Source organism: Etheostoma spectabile, chromosome 1 (genome assembly GCF_008692095.1).
Source record: "Etheostoma spectabile isolate EspeVRDwgs_2016 chromosome 1, UIUC_Espe_1.0, whole genome shotgun sequence".
In the NCBI taxonomy this organism is placed as follows: domain Eukaryota; kingdom Metazoa; phylum Chordata; class Actinopteri; order Perciformes; family Percidae; genus Etheostoma; species Etheostoma spectabile.
The window spans coordinates 21,884,500-21,899,298 of record NC_045733.1 but is presented as its reverse complement, the minus strand read 5'-3'; the positions used below and the strand labels follow the sequence as shown (position 1 = coordinate 21,899,298).

At 42.2% G+C, this 14,799-nt stretch overlaps 2 protein-coding genes across 4 annotated transcripts; one reads left to right on the top strand and one right to left on the bottom strand.

Moving 5' to 3' along the window:
• Nucleotides 1–507: 507 nt before the first annotated feature.
• LOC116689116 (synapse-associated protein 1) lies at nt 508–8,979 on the bottom strand. 2 transcript variants are annotated; one of them, XM_032515505.1, is made up of 9 exons: nt 8,628–8,979; nt 5,923–6,041; nt 5,575–5,641; nt 4,710–4,783; nt 4,438–4,577; nt 3,378–3,529; nt 2,226–2,272; nt 1,957–2,113; nt 508–1,382 (listed from the first exon to the last, which is right to left on the bottom strand). In XM_032515505.1, exons 1-9 carry the CDS (start codon nt 8,830–8,832, stop codon nt 1,252–1,254), a joined length of 1,092 nt encoding a protein of 363 aa, XP_032371396.1. In that variant the 5' UTR covers nt 8,833–8,979; the 3' UTR covers nt 508–1,251. The 2 variants fall into 2 exon arrangements, with proteins under 2 accessions (XP_032371396.1, XP_032371387.1); XM_032515496.1 differs by having other exon boundaries at nt 2,226–2,275; nt 8,628–8,977.
• Nucleotides 8,980–9,053: 74 nt separating this feature from the next.
• On the top strand, nt 9,054–14,245 carry phospho2 (phosphatase, orphan 2). 2 transcript variants are annotated; one of them, XR_004331923.1, is made up of 5 exons: nt 9,054–9,318; nt 10,349–10,427; nt 10,761–10,855; nt 11,671–12,553; nt 13,399–14,245. XR_004331923.1 is itself a non-coding variant. In XM_032515531.1 (4 exons), the coding sequence occupies exons 2-4, from the start codon at nt 10,357–10,359 to the stop codon at nt 12,234–12,236; spliced, it is 732 nt and encodes a 243-aa protein (XP_032371422.1). In that variant the 5' UTR covers nt 9,054–9,318; nt 10,349–10,356; the 3' UTR covers nt 12,237–14,245. The 2 variants fall into 2 exon arrangements, 1 of the variants encoding a protein (XP_032371422.1); XM_032515531.1 differs by having other exon boundaries at nt 11,671–14,245.
• The last annotated feature ends 554 nt before the right edge of the window (nt 14,246–14,799 follow it).

Here is a 14,799-nt window from a genome sequence, read left to right as displayed (position 1 = left end):
GCCTACAGTGATTCCCAACCTCTGCAGTTGTCAGGGGGTACGTGGAAAGATTGTATTACAGTCTTTGTACAGTTAGCTCAAATTTGAAAAAGCAAGCACAGAAGTTTCGATGAATGAGTACTTAATATGAATTTATATGATATGATAAATTTACATTAGGTCACTACATCATTTTTTGTCAAAGGCTTCGTAGCATTGTTCAGCACACTAGTTCCCCCGGGCTTCTTACTGAAAGACAACAGATAAATATGTAATTTTCCTTTCATTTTTCTACTTTAGCCCTTCATTATAATTGTTGTTTTTGTGGCTGATTGCCTGATGCAATCATGTGAATATTTCTCTCTTGTTAATCAAGAACAAACACATATTGAAAAATAAGGGGTTAAACAGAAAATATCCAGCGTTTCAGAAACAAAGCAGACGTGCACACAGGAGTTTGAGAAAACACGATAGAAAATGCTAAATGATAGATGATGAGCAGACGTAATGAAAGGGGAATGCAACTTGAAGTGTAGTGTTAGAAATCCTCTTTATTTACATACATGGAACTTTACATTTGACTATAACTATACCGAGACTACACTGTACACCCCACCAGAAAGCAGCAGTGTGAAATAATGTCATGTCATTTCAAAACAAGCCCCCTCCATTATAAAACCCACTGTACTGGGGCGCCCTCTAGCGCGAGAGAATAGAGAGAGAGAGAGAGAGAGAGAGAGAGAGAGAGAGAGAGAGAGAGAGAGAGAGAGAGAGAGAGAGAGAGAGTTTGGGAAAGCAAGTAGAGGAAACTAATTTAGGAAGGAGCAATAAAGTAGCACTTCATAAATACGCCTGAACAGTATATCACTTTTTGTCCCGATTTCACCTAAACACATCGGGAAAGACTCTTTTTTCGTGGTGCTTTTTATGTTCAATTCAATTTGTTAAATGAAGTTTTTTTTTTTTTTTTTGCAGAAAACTGAATGCAGCAGAAATTCAGAACTGAGTCCACTTTTATCTGTCTTTTAATATTCAACGTTATTGTGTATTTTTCTCATATCGTGTGGCCCTACGGAGCAAACCCTTTGCTATTACTGAATCTACACCTTCATCCGGTACAGGAGAATGTTTACAAGATAGTAATCACACTTGTGTGAAGGGAGGGGGGGGGGGGGGGGAATGTGGAAGTTCCTGCTCTTGTGCATCGCAGTCCCTTTTCCTCCATTCTGGGCGAGATTGCTGAACAGGACGCGGAGGACACGCAGCGAGCGTCTAGCTGTCGTCGGCTTGGAGCATCTTCTCGATCTCCTGGTCCCATTGGTCGTCTTTGTTGTCGGAGCCGCTCACCACCTCGTACTCCTGGAGCTCCTGCTGCAGCTCCTTCTCCCAGTCGGCGGACTCGTCTGGATGGAAAAGCAAGACAACCATTTACTCTGCTAATTTAATAACACTCAATCAATGCAATCACACGATTTAATACTCAGGCCTCATTAATACTCTGGACTTTGGATCCACCAAACTATATTTTCACATAATGTGGAAACAAAACTATTTCATTTCCAGTTTGTATGTAGATGCTCTCAGGACTGTGCACCAGGTCCCCCCCCCCCTCTGTTTTTTCAGCACTACCTATACTTTTATATTTTATATTTTGTGTTGACACTGTAAAGGGGTTGCTTTAATCTCGTTGCATGGGTACTGAACTTGTGTATAATGACAATAAAGGATTTCTATTCTATTCTATTCTATCTATTCTATACAACGTTGTCCTCCAACATCCAGATTGGCTGAATAAGTAGAGTAAAAACTTTCAACTGTGTGTTGCAACTCCACTAAGACAGTATAAACCAGAGCACGTTTTTTTCCTCCCATGACGGAATGCTGTGTGGAGTAGCCAGACCCAGAAACGAGAAATTCTGGCAATGACCACTGACCTAGGAGACAACATTTAGCTAAAGGATCAGTAGAAAGTCTAACCATCAGGAGAAGGGGCGCTCTTCTTCTTATCCAGCACCAGCTGCTCCATCTCTTTCCTCAGGTCCTCCTGGTCAATGCCTGTCGAGTCGAAAGCATCACTCACAAACTCCGACACTCCGGGGCTGGTCGACATCTCCTCCTCCTCCTCCTGACGGGGCTGAGAGAGAAAAAGGCAACTGACTGTAGTTAAGTCTTAGAATGGTTGTTGGAAAGTAAGAGAGCAAGATATGCACACACACCCACACACATCTTCATTTTAGTGCTCTTACCTCCTGTATGTCGCTGATGGAAACTGGTGGTGTTTTTGGTCTGACATTATCTACAAAAAAAAAAAAGATTACAGTGCCATTAGATGTCCATATGAAAATCAAAATGTGGTGTTTGCTTCATTTAATGACTCGTGGATTTCTTTCCCTGTTATGTGTAGTATGAGTGTCATTGAAAGCAATGACCATAGATATACTGTATAGACTGTATAGGCAGTATATATATATATATATATAGATAGAGTATATCTACGGTCATTGCTGTCAATGACACTCATACTGTAAATATATACATAGATACTGCATTGGGCGCTGCTGTTCATTGGAGTGATATTTTGACCTGGCCGCCATATTGGGACAGAGTAGCTGCACCTTCTAATGCATGGCTGTCTCCACCATTAAAATCAAGCCTTGCTGAATTTTCAACCGATTGTCAAGCAGTCTGCTTTGTTACAAATGCCAGAAATGTATTTCTGAGGCAGGATACTCGGTTAGATGAAGAATCATTTTTAAGGTTCTAATATCTAAATACCTTATCTTGTGTGGATAGTGATAGTTTGCTACTTTAAGCCTTAATATTAGTCTGCATCAATGACAATTCATTTACGGGATTTTGGTATCTGGAGAGGTGCCAGTTCACCTCCTGGGCACTGCCAAGGTGCTCTTGAGCAAGGCACGAACCCCCAACTGCTCGGGGCACCTTTCATGGGCAGCCCCCCCCCCCCACTCTGACATCTCTCCATTAGTGCATGTATAGGTACTGAGCATGTGTGTAATTTAGACCTGTGTGTAATGTGTATAATAATATTAATAATAACAGATTGAAAACACTGTTATTTCCCTTTTTAATTAATACAGTCAAATGTATTATTATTATTAAAAAAAACACACACATGGCTTTATATCTCTGTCCAAAACACAACGCATACACACATTTCTGGAGTTTGAACCTACACTCAGTTTGATACATCTGGCTGTATTAGCAGACCCTCCGAGCATACAGTGAGTGGGGGAGGGGGGGTGGGTGGGTGGGGAGGGGGGGGGGGGGGGGGGGGCTCGTGAGGTACATGTGTAGTTCTATAAGAAGCCAGTGGCCCCCTGTTGATGTTGATGTTGTATGAAAAGGTGAAATGGAGGCGTGGATGAAAGTCGGACCTGTTAGAACGACGTCCTCGGGGGAAACGCTGGCCGCTCTGTCCTCGCCGTCCTTCTGCTGCTGCTGGGCCGCCAGCGCCGTCAGCTGGGCCGACTGCTTCACCAGAGACACCCGGTAGAAATAATTCCTCCAGAACACCTCCTCCTTCACACTGTCGCACACAAACGCATCGCATTTCAAAGTTGATGCCACAGGTGGACACGCTCCCAGAAACAGGCTCATAGTGTGAAAGACATACTGTACGCTATGACTGGACCCCAATATTCCACTGTTGGCATATTCGTTCATTGGGTAGGTATTCCATTTCAGTTTTGGAATGCAAATATTTGTTTTTGTTGTATTCTTTTTTCTTCAATACTGTAATATCCAAAAATGAAAATAACTAAATAAAATAAACTCTGTAAAAATGTGCATGCGTGCTGAAATTCACCATAATGTTTAGTCGGGATTGAAAAGGGAAATGTCTGCTAGCTGCTGGCGAATTCATGCAGCGTCCTATTCCGTCCATCTCAGCCGAGAACGGAGAAACGTCGAGGTATAGAACCAGACGGAGGTGCAGAGATGTGTGTGGTTATACTGCAGCAGCCTGGTGTCGTTTTCAGGCGAATTAATGGCGGTAGAATGTGTACGGCTGCACGTAAAGCTAGGGTGATGTGTGGCGCTGGCTAAGTCCTGGTCAGAACCTTTGAATATTTGGCATGGATTACCACCGAAGCTTCGAGTGTGTAACTAACAACAGTGTGAAAAAAAATGTAATTTTTTTGCCGAATATGGTTTCCTGTTGAATTTGAAACTCCATGGACACACACACCACACACACAACACACACACACACACACACCACACACACACACACACACACACACACACACACACACACACACACACACACACACACACACACACAACACAACACACACACACACACACACACACACACACACACACACACACACACAAAACACACACACACACAACACACACACACACACACACACACACACACACACACACCACACACACACACACACACACACACCATGGTGGAAGACTACTGACTGTTTGGGGACCAGGTCAAAGCGCATGCAGTTGAGGAGCTGGTCTTCCTCCAGCATCACTGCAGCCAGAGGATACATCTGCTCCATGTCGAAGTGGAACTGAACACCAGCGGGGGGGTCTCGCAAGAAGTTTCTCTTGTCCTAGAATCAGCAGTCAGAAGGCTCAGTTAGTACAAAAAAGGGGTTCATTATCCCCCAGAGATAGAGAGATAGAGAGCAATCATGTCCCAGATATGTTGACACATTGCCAGAGTGCAGGGTGTCTTTGCTTACGGCGGACAGAGCAAGGATCTGCTGCTGAATCGTCTCCTCCTCGTTGTAGCCGACCCAGGGAGGCACCGCCGCTTCTAAACACACACATCAGCACACGCTCGTCTTAACGCTGCTTCTAAACACACACATCAGCACACGCTCGTCTTAACGCTGCTTCTAAACACACACATCAGCACACGCTCGTCTTAACGCTCAGATACAGCCACACCAAAAATGTGTTGTAGTAGAAGCTGCTTGGTCGGCAAGTTTTAGAAGCGGATACTGTGACTGTGTCCTAGGTAAATAGTGGAGTTCGGCCAATATTAAGCATTTTCCAAACTATTGCTATCGGCATTTGTAATGTCCGATAATTATATATATTTTTTTCAAATATTAATTCATCACAAATCATTTAAAATGACAATGAAAAGGATTAAGATGAATTAATATTAATAAAAATAAAATAAAAACAAACAAACACCCTTCAACCCTATTAGGAGTGTTGGCGTTGTATAGTTTGTCCCCCAGAGGGCGCTCTACAACCTCCCTTTTTTAGTTGCTCAAAGGACTTTGAGTTTCAAATATTCAAATCTGTCTGATCTGTCTTACCAGAACTTTAATATGTTTTGATTTTGATGTTCCTCTGTTCTGTTGAGACAATAAACAAAGTTTATTTTTAAACTGCATTATCATATTATTTTAGTGAGGACTCATCAATACATAAATTTTAAAAAAAGAGCTTTGTTTCACTGTTACTACGTTCACAGCATTACTGTTCCCCACATCAAACCAAGTATTTGGAAGATAGTTTGCCCTTTAAAGCAAGGGGGTGTGTTGGTATATGTTGTAAAGATGATTCTTGCTTTTTTTTTTTTAATTATTGTACCTGATTTTTTTGCCTTCTTCTCTTGGACAAACTTCTCTTGCTCCTTTTGAAAGTCTCCTAGGAAAGTCTGCAAATACACAAGTGAGACAGACGCACACACAGACACACATTAAATGGAGCAAAGGAATACGGGGGCAACATTTCTATTAGACTATTGTCATGATATTATAACTGTGTGTGCATTTGAGCTGCTGTAACAAGGGAAATTTCCCCAGTGTGGGATCAATAACATCTATCTTAACTTATCTTATTTTATGTCATGTTGAGTGAATTGATGCTCTTGACAACAACAAGTAAAAGCTTTGACCCACGAGTTGTCTTCTAAATGCTGCCAAACAAGCAACGCACCTTGTCTATGATGCCGTCGATCTTCCCTTCTTCCACAGTCTTCTTGATGCTCTGCGCCGTCTCTACCATCGAATCAGAGATCTTCTTCGTGGCACTGGTGGCAAAACTGAAGATGTAATCTTCAGATGGAGGAGGAAGATGAGAAAGTTGACAACTGCATCATCGTTAAAGCCATTAGCAACTCTTTACAAGAAATTCCTGAAAGTATGGGATGAGGAGCCTAACAGTTTACATCGCTGTATTATCCTGAGTAACCGTAAACTACTGAGCGGGGAACATACAACATCTGTCTGGTTTACAACATTCTGCAAAACACCGCTCCTCCTCAATTCCTAATCCAGCGTAACAACAGCAGTCAGATCACCAGACCTTCTAATCCCATTCAGCAAAAAGATGAAGCAGTTAGTCAATTATCATATTCTGTCCCAGTAATACTGGAAATTGGAATCCACTTCTCACCACTGTCAAAGATATACATACATATTCCACCTTTACAACACACCTTAAAACATGTGATGTGTGTTTGATGTGACGTAGTTATTGTTGCTGCCGCTCCATCTCTGCTGCCTGCCTCCATGTTGGGTTTTGTATGTGCTTTCAATGTGGCCTCTGGGACCATTCTCCTTCCACTTGTCTCCTCTCTATTGGTTTTATTGTCTGCTTTGAAGCCTTTGCCATCAGTTGTGCTTGCTCCAAGTGTGTGCCACACGTTTGTTTGTCTTGCTGCCTTTTACTTAGGCCTGCGGTAATTATGAATGCAATGTCATTTACTTTATCTTAATCTCTTAACTGTTGTATTGTAGGATGGCTATTGACAACTGGCCGGGGACAAAAGCAGGAAATTACACGTTCAGTGATGATCATACGTTTATGAACCCATGCTAAAATTGACTAAAAAGAGGAATACAAAAATCATCTTTTGAAAATTGATCTTAATGCCTTAATCAAAAAAATTGGAAAAATCCAACCTTTTAAATACACCATTTTTCTTTGTGAATGAATAATGTATTGTAAATAAATAAAGGGTTCTTCCTTAAAATACAGGGGCATAAGTATACACCCCCTATGTTAAATTTCCATAGAGGCAGGCAGATTTTTATTTTTAAAGGCCAGTTCTTTCATGGATCAGGATACTACGCATCCTGATAAAATAGCCCACCCACCCGTAACATCACATACCCTTCACCATAGAGATTGGCATGGTGTTATTTCAGTTAGCCTAATAGCTGGTTTGATTTGCATTGAGAGATGATTTTATGGAAAGTCCCCCATGCCAATCTCTATGTACGGTGATGGGTATATGGTGATGATGCTGTGTCAGCATATTTCTCTCACACATTGCTCCTCATAACCAGTGAAAACTGTCAAAAAATCGGACATGATAAGACAAGATATGGCCATGGTAAATATGGTGATAATTGATCAATGTTTAGGTACATTAAGCCACGTTCAGCTTTTTCACGTTAACCTTTTTCCTTACAATATCCCTTATTGAAGCAGACACGCTTAATGTCAGCTACCGTCCATAATAATAGGACTTTGGGTCCGATTTTTTGACAGTTTTTACTGGTTATGAGGAGCAATGTGTGAGAGAAATATGGTGACAATTGATCATTGTTTAGGCACATTAAGCCACGTTAAGCCTTTTCCTCGCCATAGACACCAATGAAGAAGAAAACGTTACCGTAAGATAACTTCTATAATCGTTGGATTTCAGTTTAGTTTTTTTGACAGGTTTAAGTGTTTATGACAAGATATGGCCATGGTAAATATGGTGATGATTGATCGTTGTTTAGGTACATTAAACCACGTTAAGCTTTTTCACGTTAAGCGTTTTAGAACGTCCCGTGAATTGTATATGAATAAGTAGCAAATCTGTTGACGCAGGTAGCCGTGGATAGCTTTACATGGCATCTGGACGGGCTCGGAAACTAGTAGCGTTAGGTGGAAAAACCAGAAGACACATAACACCGGCGAAATGCACCTGGGATGGCTCGTGAAAAAAACATTTAGCGACATTTTGAAAATTCCACAGACAGGGAGCGGTCTTAAACCCCCTCATTGTCTCTAAAAGCACAACTAGTCGACTAGGCTCAACAGGTAGATCTATAGGTAAACTCATTTTTCAGAAATTTGACTGACACCTCAGCGTGAGAAATCGGGGGTGTGGCGCGTGAGAGTGTGAAACCAGACAAATGCTTTTGTCTCACGGCCAATGCGTGAGAGTTGGCAGCCCTGCTTTCTGTAATGTCAATACAGTAAAAATAAACGCACAACGGCGTTGGTTCACTGCTGGCTACAAGTTAGCATCACACACAACAAATGGCGTTTTAAGCTAACGTTAGCAATTTCACAAATTTTAGTATGACATGTTGTGATGTAAACCATTTAAATCTGAGCATGCGCATCTCACATCTGCACTCGACTCATATCGGGGAGTGACAGGGACTACTGTGGGGCTAAAAACATTGCTACAACAACACAACACAGATGTATCAGAAGACAGCTCTTCCTGCAGAAAAAAACCTTAGTTATACTTCATGAGAATGAAGAATGTGATGAACTACAATGGTTTATGTTTAGGTAACACAGACAGACTTATAAATCCTCGAGCCACTGAGAAGCACGTAGCTAGCTAATGCCAAAGCTAGCTAAATCAACTTGTGTCGCAGTAACAAAACAGCAATGATACTGTTGTTTCTCACCCCCGAGTCCTTTGCCGAGCTCAGGGTTTTCTTCTTGGTTGGCCTCTGGTTCTCCATCCTGGTCAGCTGGTTGTTGTTGGTTTACCTCGTTTTGTGCTTCCACGACCCTTTCTTCCTGCTCCACACTCAGCTTTTCTGTGTCCTCCGACTTCTTCGTGTACGTCTGGTCCTCATAACCCAACCACGTACCGAAGCTTTTGAACATTTCGTTCGAAATCAGACGACCTTTTCGCCTACAGATGACAAAACAACAATCTGAACAGATGATTCTTGACTTTATCCAACCAGGAACTAAACCGACAGGTTTTTTTTCTTCTCTGTTTGCTTTGTGTCATTCAAGTTGTCTGTTACTGCCACCGAGTGGTTAAAGGGGTGGAATGATGCCTTCAGGTGTTCTCTATGGGTACACTTCGCTTGTAGTTCACTTGTCATTAATAGGAACATGCTGCATACTCGGTGTTTTGGTCGAAAATGTTAACAGAAATACGGTATATTGTGACAAGTGGGTTAGTTGTAGCAATTTTATTACGAAATTATTAATTTTAAAAAACTCTTAACACACACTCTTAAAAAAAAAAATCACTTCACCAGCAGTTGGCGGTAGTGAGCTCAGAATGTTGACATCTTGTCTGTGGTTTACATAACAAGACGAGGAGGAAGACAGAGCGGCGGATTTATGTCAGGCAGACAGGTGAGTGTGCCGTTAGTCACCGTTTTACCTAGCTAGCTAGCTAAATCTCGTATGTTATGTATCTGAACCTGAGTTATTAACTATTCTAGTACAGAAATCCCTGTTATCCCGGTTATTCCCCCTGAGCCTAATCTGAATTGTATCAGGCAGAACTTTAAGGTTTTCCAGGCTGCTAGGCCGTTTCCTTGTAAGGAGACGAGGTTACGCCAGACCTCTTATAAAAATCAGTCATTTAAAACATAGTGCGTTCAAACTTTACCTATATAGTTATTTGAATTCTGTCTGTAAATATCTCCTGGTTAATTAATGTCTTGTGATTCATTCGGCATTAAAAGCGAAAACTTTAATGTCGAATTTATAGCGATGCAACAGTTGGTTGTCAACGTTACAGTTTATCGTGGCCAGTCATGGTTTGTGCTGATAAAAGATAAACTGGTCGAGCGTCATGGACCGGATGTTACAAGTAGATAGTTTTAGATGGGGGGGGGGGCAACTCCCTACTCAGCCAGTAGAGAGTTGGGTTAGGAACCAGAGGGTTGCTGGTTCATATGGACTAAATGAAATCATGGTGGTGGACATGTATCTGGAGAGGTGCCAGTTCACCTCCTGGGCACTGCCAAGGTGCTCTTGAGCAAGGCACCGAACCCCCAACTGCTCGAGGCACCTTTCATGGGCAGCCCCCCTCACTAGTGCTTGTATAGGTACTGAACATGCGTGTGTATTCCCATTGTAATTCAGGCCTGTGAGTAATGTGTATAATAATAACAGACATTGTAATTTCCATTGCGGGCTTAATAAAGTATAAATTATTGTTATAATATACTAACCCAGCCCTGTAACGGCCAAACCAGAGAGGTTAAAATGGCCGGGCAAATATGTGTAATACAACTTTATCTAAAGATAATAATAGATAGTAAGACGCATTATTTATTCATTTAATTTTTGGTCCAAAATAATAACAATTGCATCCTTACTTCAAGTCTTGCTCTACATTTTTCTTTATTTGAAACAATTATGTCTTTTTTTCCAGGTGAAAAAATGAAGACTCTGATGGTGTTTGACTTTGACCACACTGTGATCGACGACAACAGTGACACTTGGGTGATTAGGTAAATAATAAAATGATGAATCAAAGAGCTATAGCTATAAACCCTAGCTGGGCAATGTAGAGAAAATCAAATATCCCGATATTCTTGACCAGATACCTCAATGTCAATATTGTGTGGTTGACCATTGGTGCTTTAACAAAATGTTAACTAATAGATCAGTCGATATGTCCAAAATCTAAGATGATAGTTTGGTATATGTGTACTTTGGCAAAATGTATAACAAGTATACATATACGAGCACTATTACAAGGACGTTATAGAGTAAAGAACCACAGTTGAAATCCTCACTTTTTCCTCTGTGGATCTTTTCTTTCTTTGTCTCTCTCTTCCCAGATGCCTTCCAGGTCAGACTCTTCCCGACTCGGTGAAGAATTCCTACAGGAAAGGCCACTGGACGGAGTTCATGGGCCGAGTCATGAACTATATAGGTGAGAATTCCTTATCCTGTTGAAGGCCATTAATTCATTCGTTACTACATTAACGTTTCAGTGTTTTCCTTGGCTTTGTGGAAGACGTAGGTGTGCGTATATGGTGGTGGGTTTAGGCGTCCTTCCTCAAGAAAATGTGCATTTTCTTTAAAAAAAAGAAGCAAATTTCCCATACATTTTGTGACATTTTTTGTTATCTTTGGGGTTGTTTTGGAGTTGTGGCTGTGTCCCTTTTGTAATAGTTTTGCGGCTTTTTTCACATCATTTTGGACCCTTATTATTTCCATATATGCAGTGTTTCCTTTAGGATTTTTTTTAGTAGTGAGAGCAGGTCACAGCAACAGCTAGCTAACTGGACGGGCCCAATAACCTCTGCAGAGTTCTACTTTTTGTTAAATTGCAATGTGAGCGGCAGCCAATGGGGGGTGCAAATACTGATACATTAGATTAGATTAGATTAGATTCAACTTTATTGTCATTACACATGTACAGGTACAATGCAACGAAATGCAGTTTAGATAGAGCCTCAGGGCCACAGCTATTTAAAGCGCCGCCACACGTCTAAAAACATGTCTAAAACGTTGCAAAATCTGAAGCAGATAATAAATAAATACCCCTCAAAAAGCTTAAAGACAAAACCTAAAGCCTAAGAAGACCAACTACAATCATTAGATCTGAGGAAAGTCCTTTACATTCAATCGTCTTAGGTGGTGCTCAAAACTGCTCGGGTGCTGCACCTAGACCTTATAAAGGCAGGGGGAACCCTGCCATTTCTATTGCTACCTCCAACCTACTGACTCCATGTGTCCTTCCAGGAGAACAGCAGATCAGCCCAGACAGGGTCCGCAGTGTGATGGAGACCATCCCCTTCACAGCTGGGATGACGGACTTGCTGACGTTCATATCGGAGCATAAAAGCACCATTGACTGCATAGTCATCTCTGACTCCAACACCATGTTCATAGACTGGATCCTCCACGCATCTGGGTTCAAGGCGGCTGTGGATCAGGTTTTCACCAACCCGGCCAGGTTCAATGAGCTCGGGTACATGGAGGTGCGGTGCCACCACTCTCACGACTGCGACCGATGCCCCGTCAACCTCTGTAAGAGGAGAGTCCTGGAGCGGTATCTGTCAGAGCAGGCGGACGGAGGCGTGGAGTACGAGCGGGTGTTCTACGCGGGGGATGGCGGGAACGATCTCTGCCCGACTTCCTGTCTGAGAGGGCGTGATGTTGTGATGCCCAGGAAGGGCTACACTCTGGAGAAACTGCTGGCCAGGCTGGAACAACGGGAAGATAACGCTTCTCTGCGAGCTAAAGTGGTTTCCTGGAGCAGTGGCACCGACATCCTCGAGGAACTGAAAGCTAGTATGCAGCCGTAGTACAATACTTGACTGACTTCTCAGTTGTAACTGAAATATTGCACTGTGAGTGTGTACTGTAGAGGGCACATGCTGCTCTCCTTAATGTTAAAATTTTCTTTCCCATTGCCTAGATAGTATTTCTCATTTTAAAGTACAATTGTTTCGGGAAAATTAGGTCAAATCAGGTACAACATCGTTGAAAATTGGTGATGTGTCTGCAGCAAATATGAATAAGAATATTTTCTTTTTTCAAAACAGTAACAAGCCCCTCAAACAAGGTTGGACTCTCAGTTATTATCAGATTTGTCTTTAATTCGGAGGTGGAGGGGGGAATGGTAGCCCGGCTACGCCCGCGTACGTACTTACGCTCAATTTTCATTTTTCAGTACTCTGTGTGGGTTTGTGGTATATTCGCGGGTTTTCTGGTAATCTTCGGTGATTTCCCTACTAATGGTGGCAGAGAAAGATGCGAGTAAAGCCATTCGGTCCGTGAATATCCAGAAGTTAAAACCTGAGAAAGAAGAATCTTTGCTGAGTTCTGTTGGTGGACGTGATGATGTGGCCCTCCTCCCCACGGGGCTTGGGAAAAGTTTGATTTTGAGCTCTAGAGTCTGGTAGGATCAGGTTAATGGACCCAAGTCTGGTAGGACCAGGCTAATGGACCCAAGTCTGGTAGGACCAGGCTAATGGACCCAAGTCTGGTAGGACCAGGCTAATGGACCCAAGTCTGGTAGGACCAGGCTATTGGACCCGAGTCTGGTAGTATCAGGCCAATGGACCCGAGTCTGGTAGTATCAGGCTAATGGACCCGAGTCTGGTCGGACCAGGCTAACGGACCCGAGTCTGGTCGGACCAGGCTATTGGACCCGAGTCTGGTCGGACTAGGCCAACGGACCCGAGTCTGGTCGGACCACGCTAACGGACCCGAGTCTGGTCGGACCAGGCTAACGGACCCGAGTCTGGTCGGACCAGGCTAACGGACCAGAGTCTGGTAGGACCAGGCTAATGGACCCGAGTCTGGTCGGACCAGGCTATTGGACCCGAGTCTGGTCGGACTAGGCCAAAGGACCCGAGTCTGGTAGGACTAGGCCAATGGACCCGAGTCTGGTAGGACTAGGCTAATGGACCAGAGTCTGGTAGGACCAGGCTAATGGACCAGAGTCTGGTAGGACCAGGCTAGGGGAATAGAGGATCCTGTGCCCAACTGTAATAAAAACACTAATTACATTGGACTAAAATTTGGGGATCTATTTTCACAGAAAAGTCTTTAAAGTATTGAGAGAATCTATTGCTTGAAACAAGCTAGCGCAAACAGCTGATTACCTTATAATGGTAATAGTCAGGGCATGGAGGACGTAAAAATAAATCGCTATCTCTATCCCACTATCAAGGCTCAGCGTAGCACCACACTTCCATGGTAGCGTGATGAGGGTCCCTACATAAAAACCGAAGCATTGAGAACGTTGTAAGTGTACAGACAGTTTATTAAAAAGATTTATTTAGTTTATTAAGACATTACCATTCGTGTATAGAGGCAGGCGGCATCTTGGGAAATCAGTCATGACCAGTTGAACGACGAACACCCTGCTTGAGCTTTGCTATTGGTTGCCCGGCGTTCGTGGTTTGTGTGTTATTAACCCCTTAAGTTCATTATGCGCCGGAATTGTCCTTTAATGTCATTACACAATGTTTATGAGTAACATTTTATAAAAATCAGTTACACACGAAGCCCTTTGCAGAGCACTTTAGCTAACTTATGCTTTTAAAAAAACACTATAAAACATAAAAATACACTTTATGGCTTCATCTGTGTTACCGGTACATATTGAACTAAAAACATGGCCAAGGTGGTGTGACAGCGAGCCAGAATATACTCTATATCTGAAACTAAGGCAGCTAAACGGAATCCGTCGTTTTTATTATTTACACCTGTGCTTTCCTATTGGTGCGTGTCAAAATGTCTTCTGTGAAAAAGGTGTATTATAGTATAGCTAATAAATATAATTGAAAATCAGGGACTAGGGTTGAAAAAACTCATATTTAATATTCAAGGTGGGAACTTTGGATTTGGGAATGAAAGGGAAATAATGTGAATAAAATGAAAATATAGGGCTAATCTGGCCTCTGTGTTGAATGCAGATAGAAGCTAACTCTTCTATTAATATATTATAAGCAGATTAGGAAATAATTCTTTTATTTTGTGAACTGGGCCATGTGGCGAGGTAGCTAGCTAGCTTGGGAATTTGAGCCGACAATGTGAGCTGTGTGCAAACTTAGGTTTTAAAGTGAACAACTCATTTATAAAAATAACTGTTTCTCAATAAAGAATGAATGGACACGGATGAATTACACCTCCTCAATTAACATGCTCAAACAAGCTAACGCTACATCGCACACCCTACCAGCTAGCGGAAGCTAGCAGAAGGTGTTAGCAAGTTATCAACGGTTTGCTTTAGGCCATATGCAGCTTAACTGAAATATGAAAATAATAAAAATATATTCACTTAACTACTATAATCAAAATGAAAGCATGTAGTCCTTTGGCTCAGACAGTGCAGTGCATGATGGGAGAATTCATGGT

Coding starts and splice junctions, on each gene's coding strand:
- phospho2 (XM_032515531.1), top strand. CDS start 10,357: ATGAAGACTCTGATGGTGTTTGACTTTGACCACACTGTGATCGACGAC. Junction 10,428..10,760: donor AGTGACACTTGGGTGATTAG/GTAAATAATAAA, acceptor CTCTCTTCCCAG/ATGCCTTCCAGGTCAGACTC. Junction 10,856..11,670: donor CCGAGTCATGAACTATATAG/GTGAGAATTCCT, acceptor GTGTCCTTCCAG/GAGAACAGCAGATCAGCCCA.
- LOC116689116 (XM_032515496.1), bottom strand. CDS start 8,832: ATGTTCAAAAGCTTCGGTACGTGGTTGGGTTATGAGGACCAGACGTAC. Junction 2,114..2,225: donor CCATCAGCGACATACAGGAG/GTAAGAGCACTA, acceptor TTTCTCTCTCAG/CCCCGTCAGGAGGAGGAGGA. Junction 1,383..1,956: donor GAGCGCCCCTTCTCCTGATG/GTTAGACTTTCT, acceptor TTTTCCATCCAG/ACGAGTCCGCCGACTGGGAG.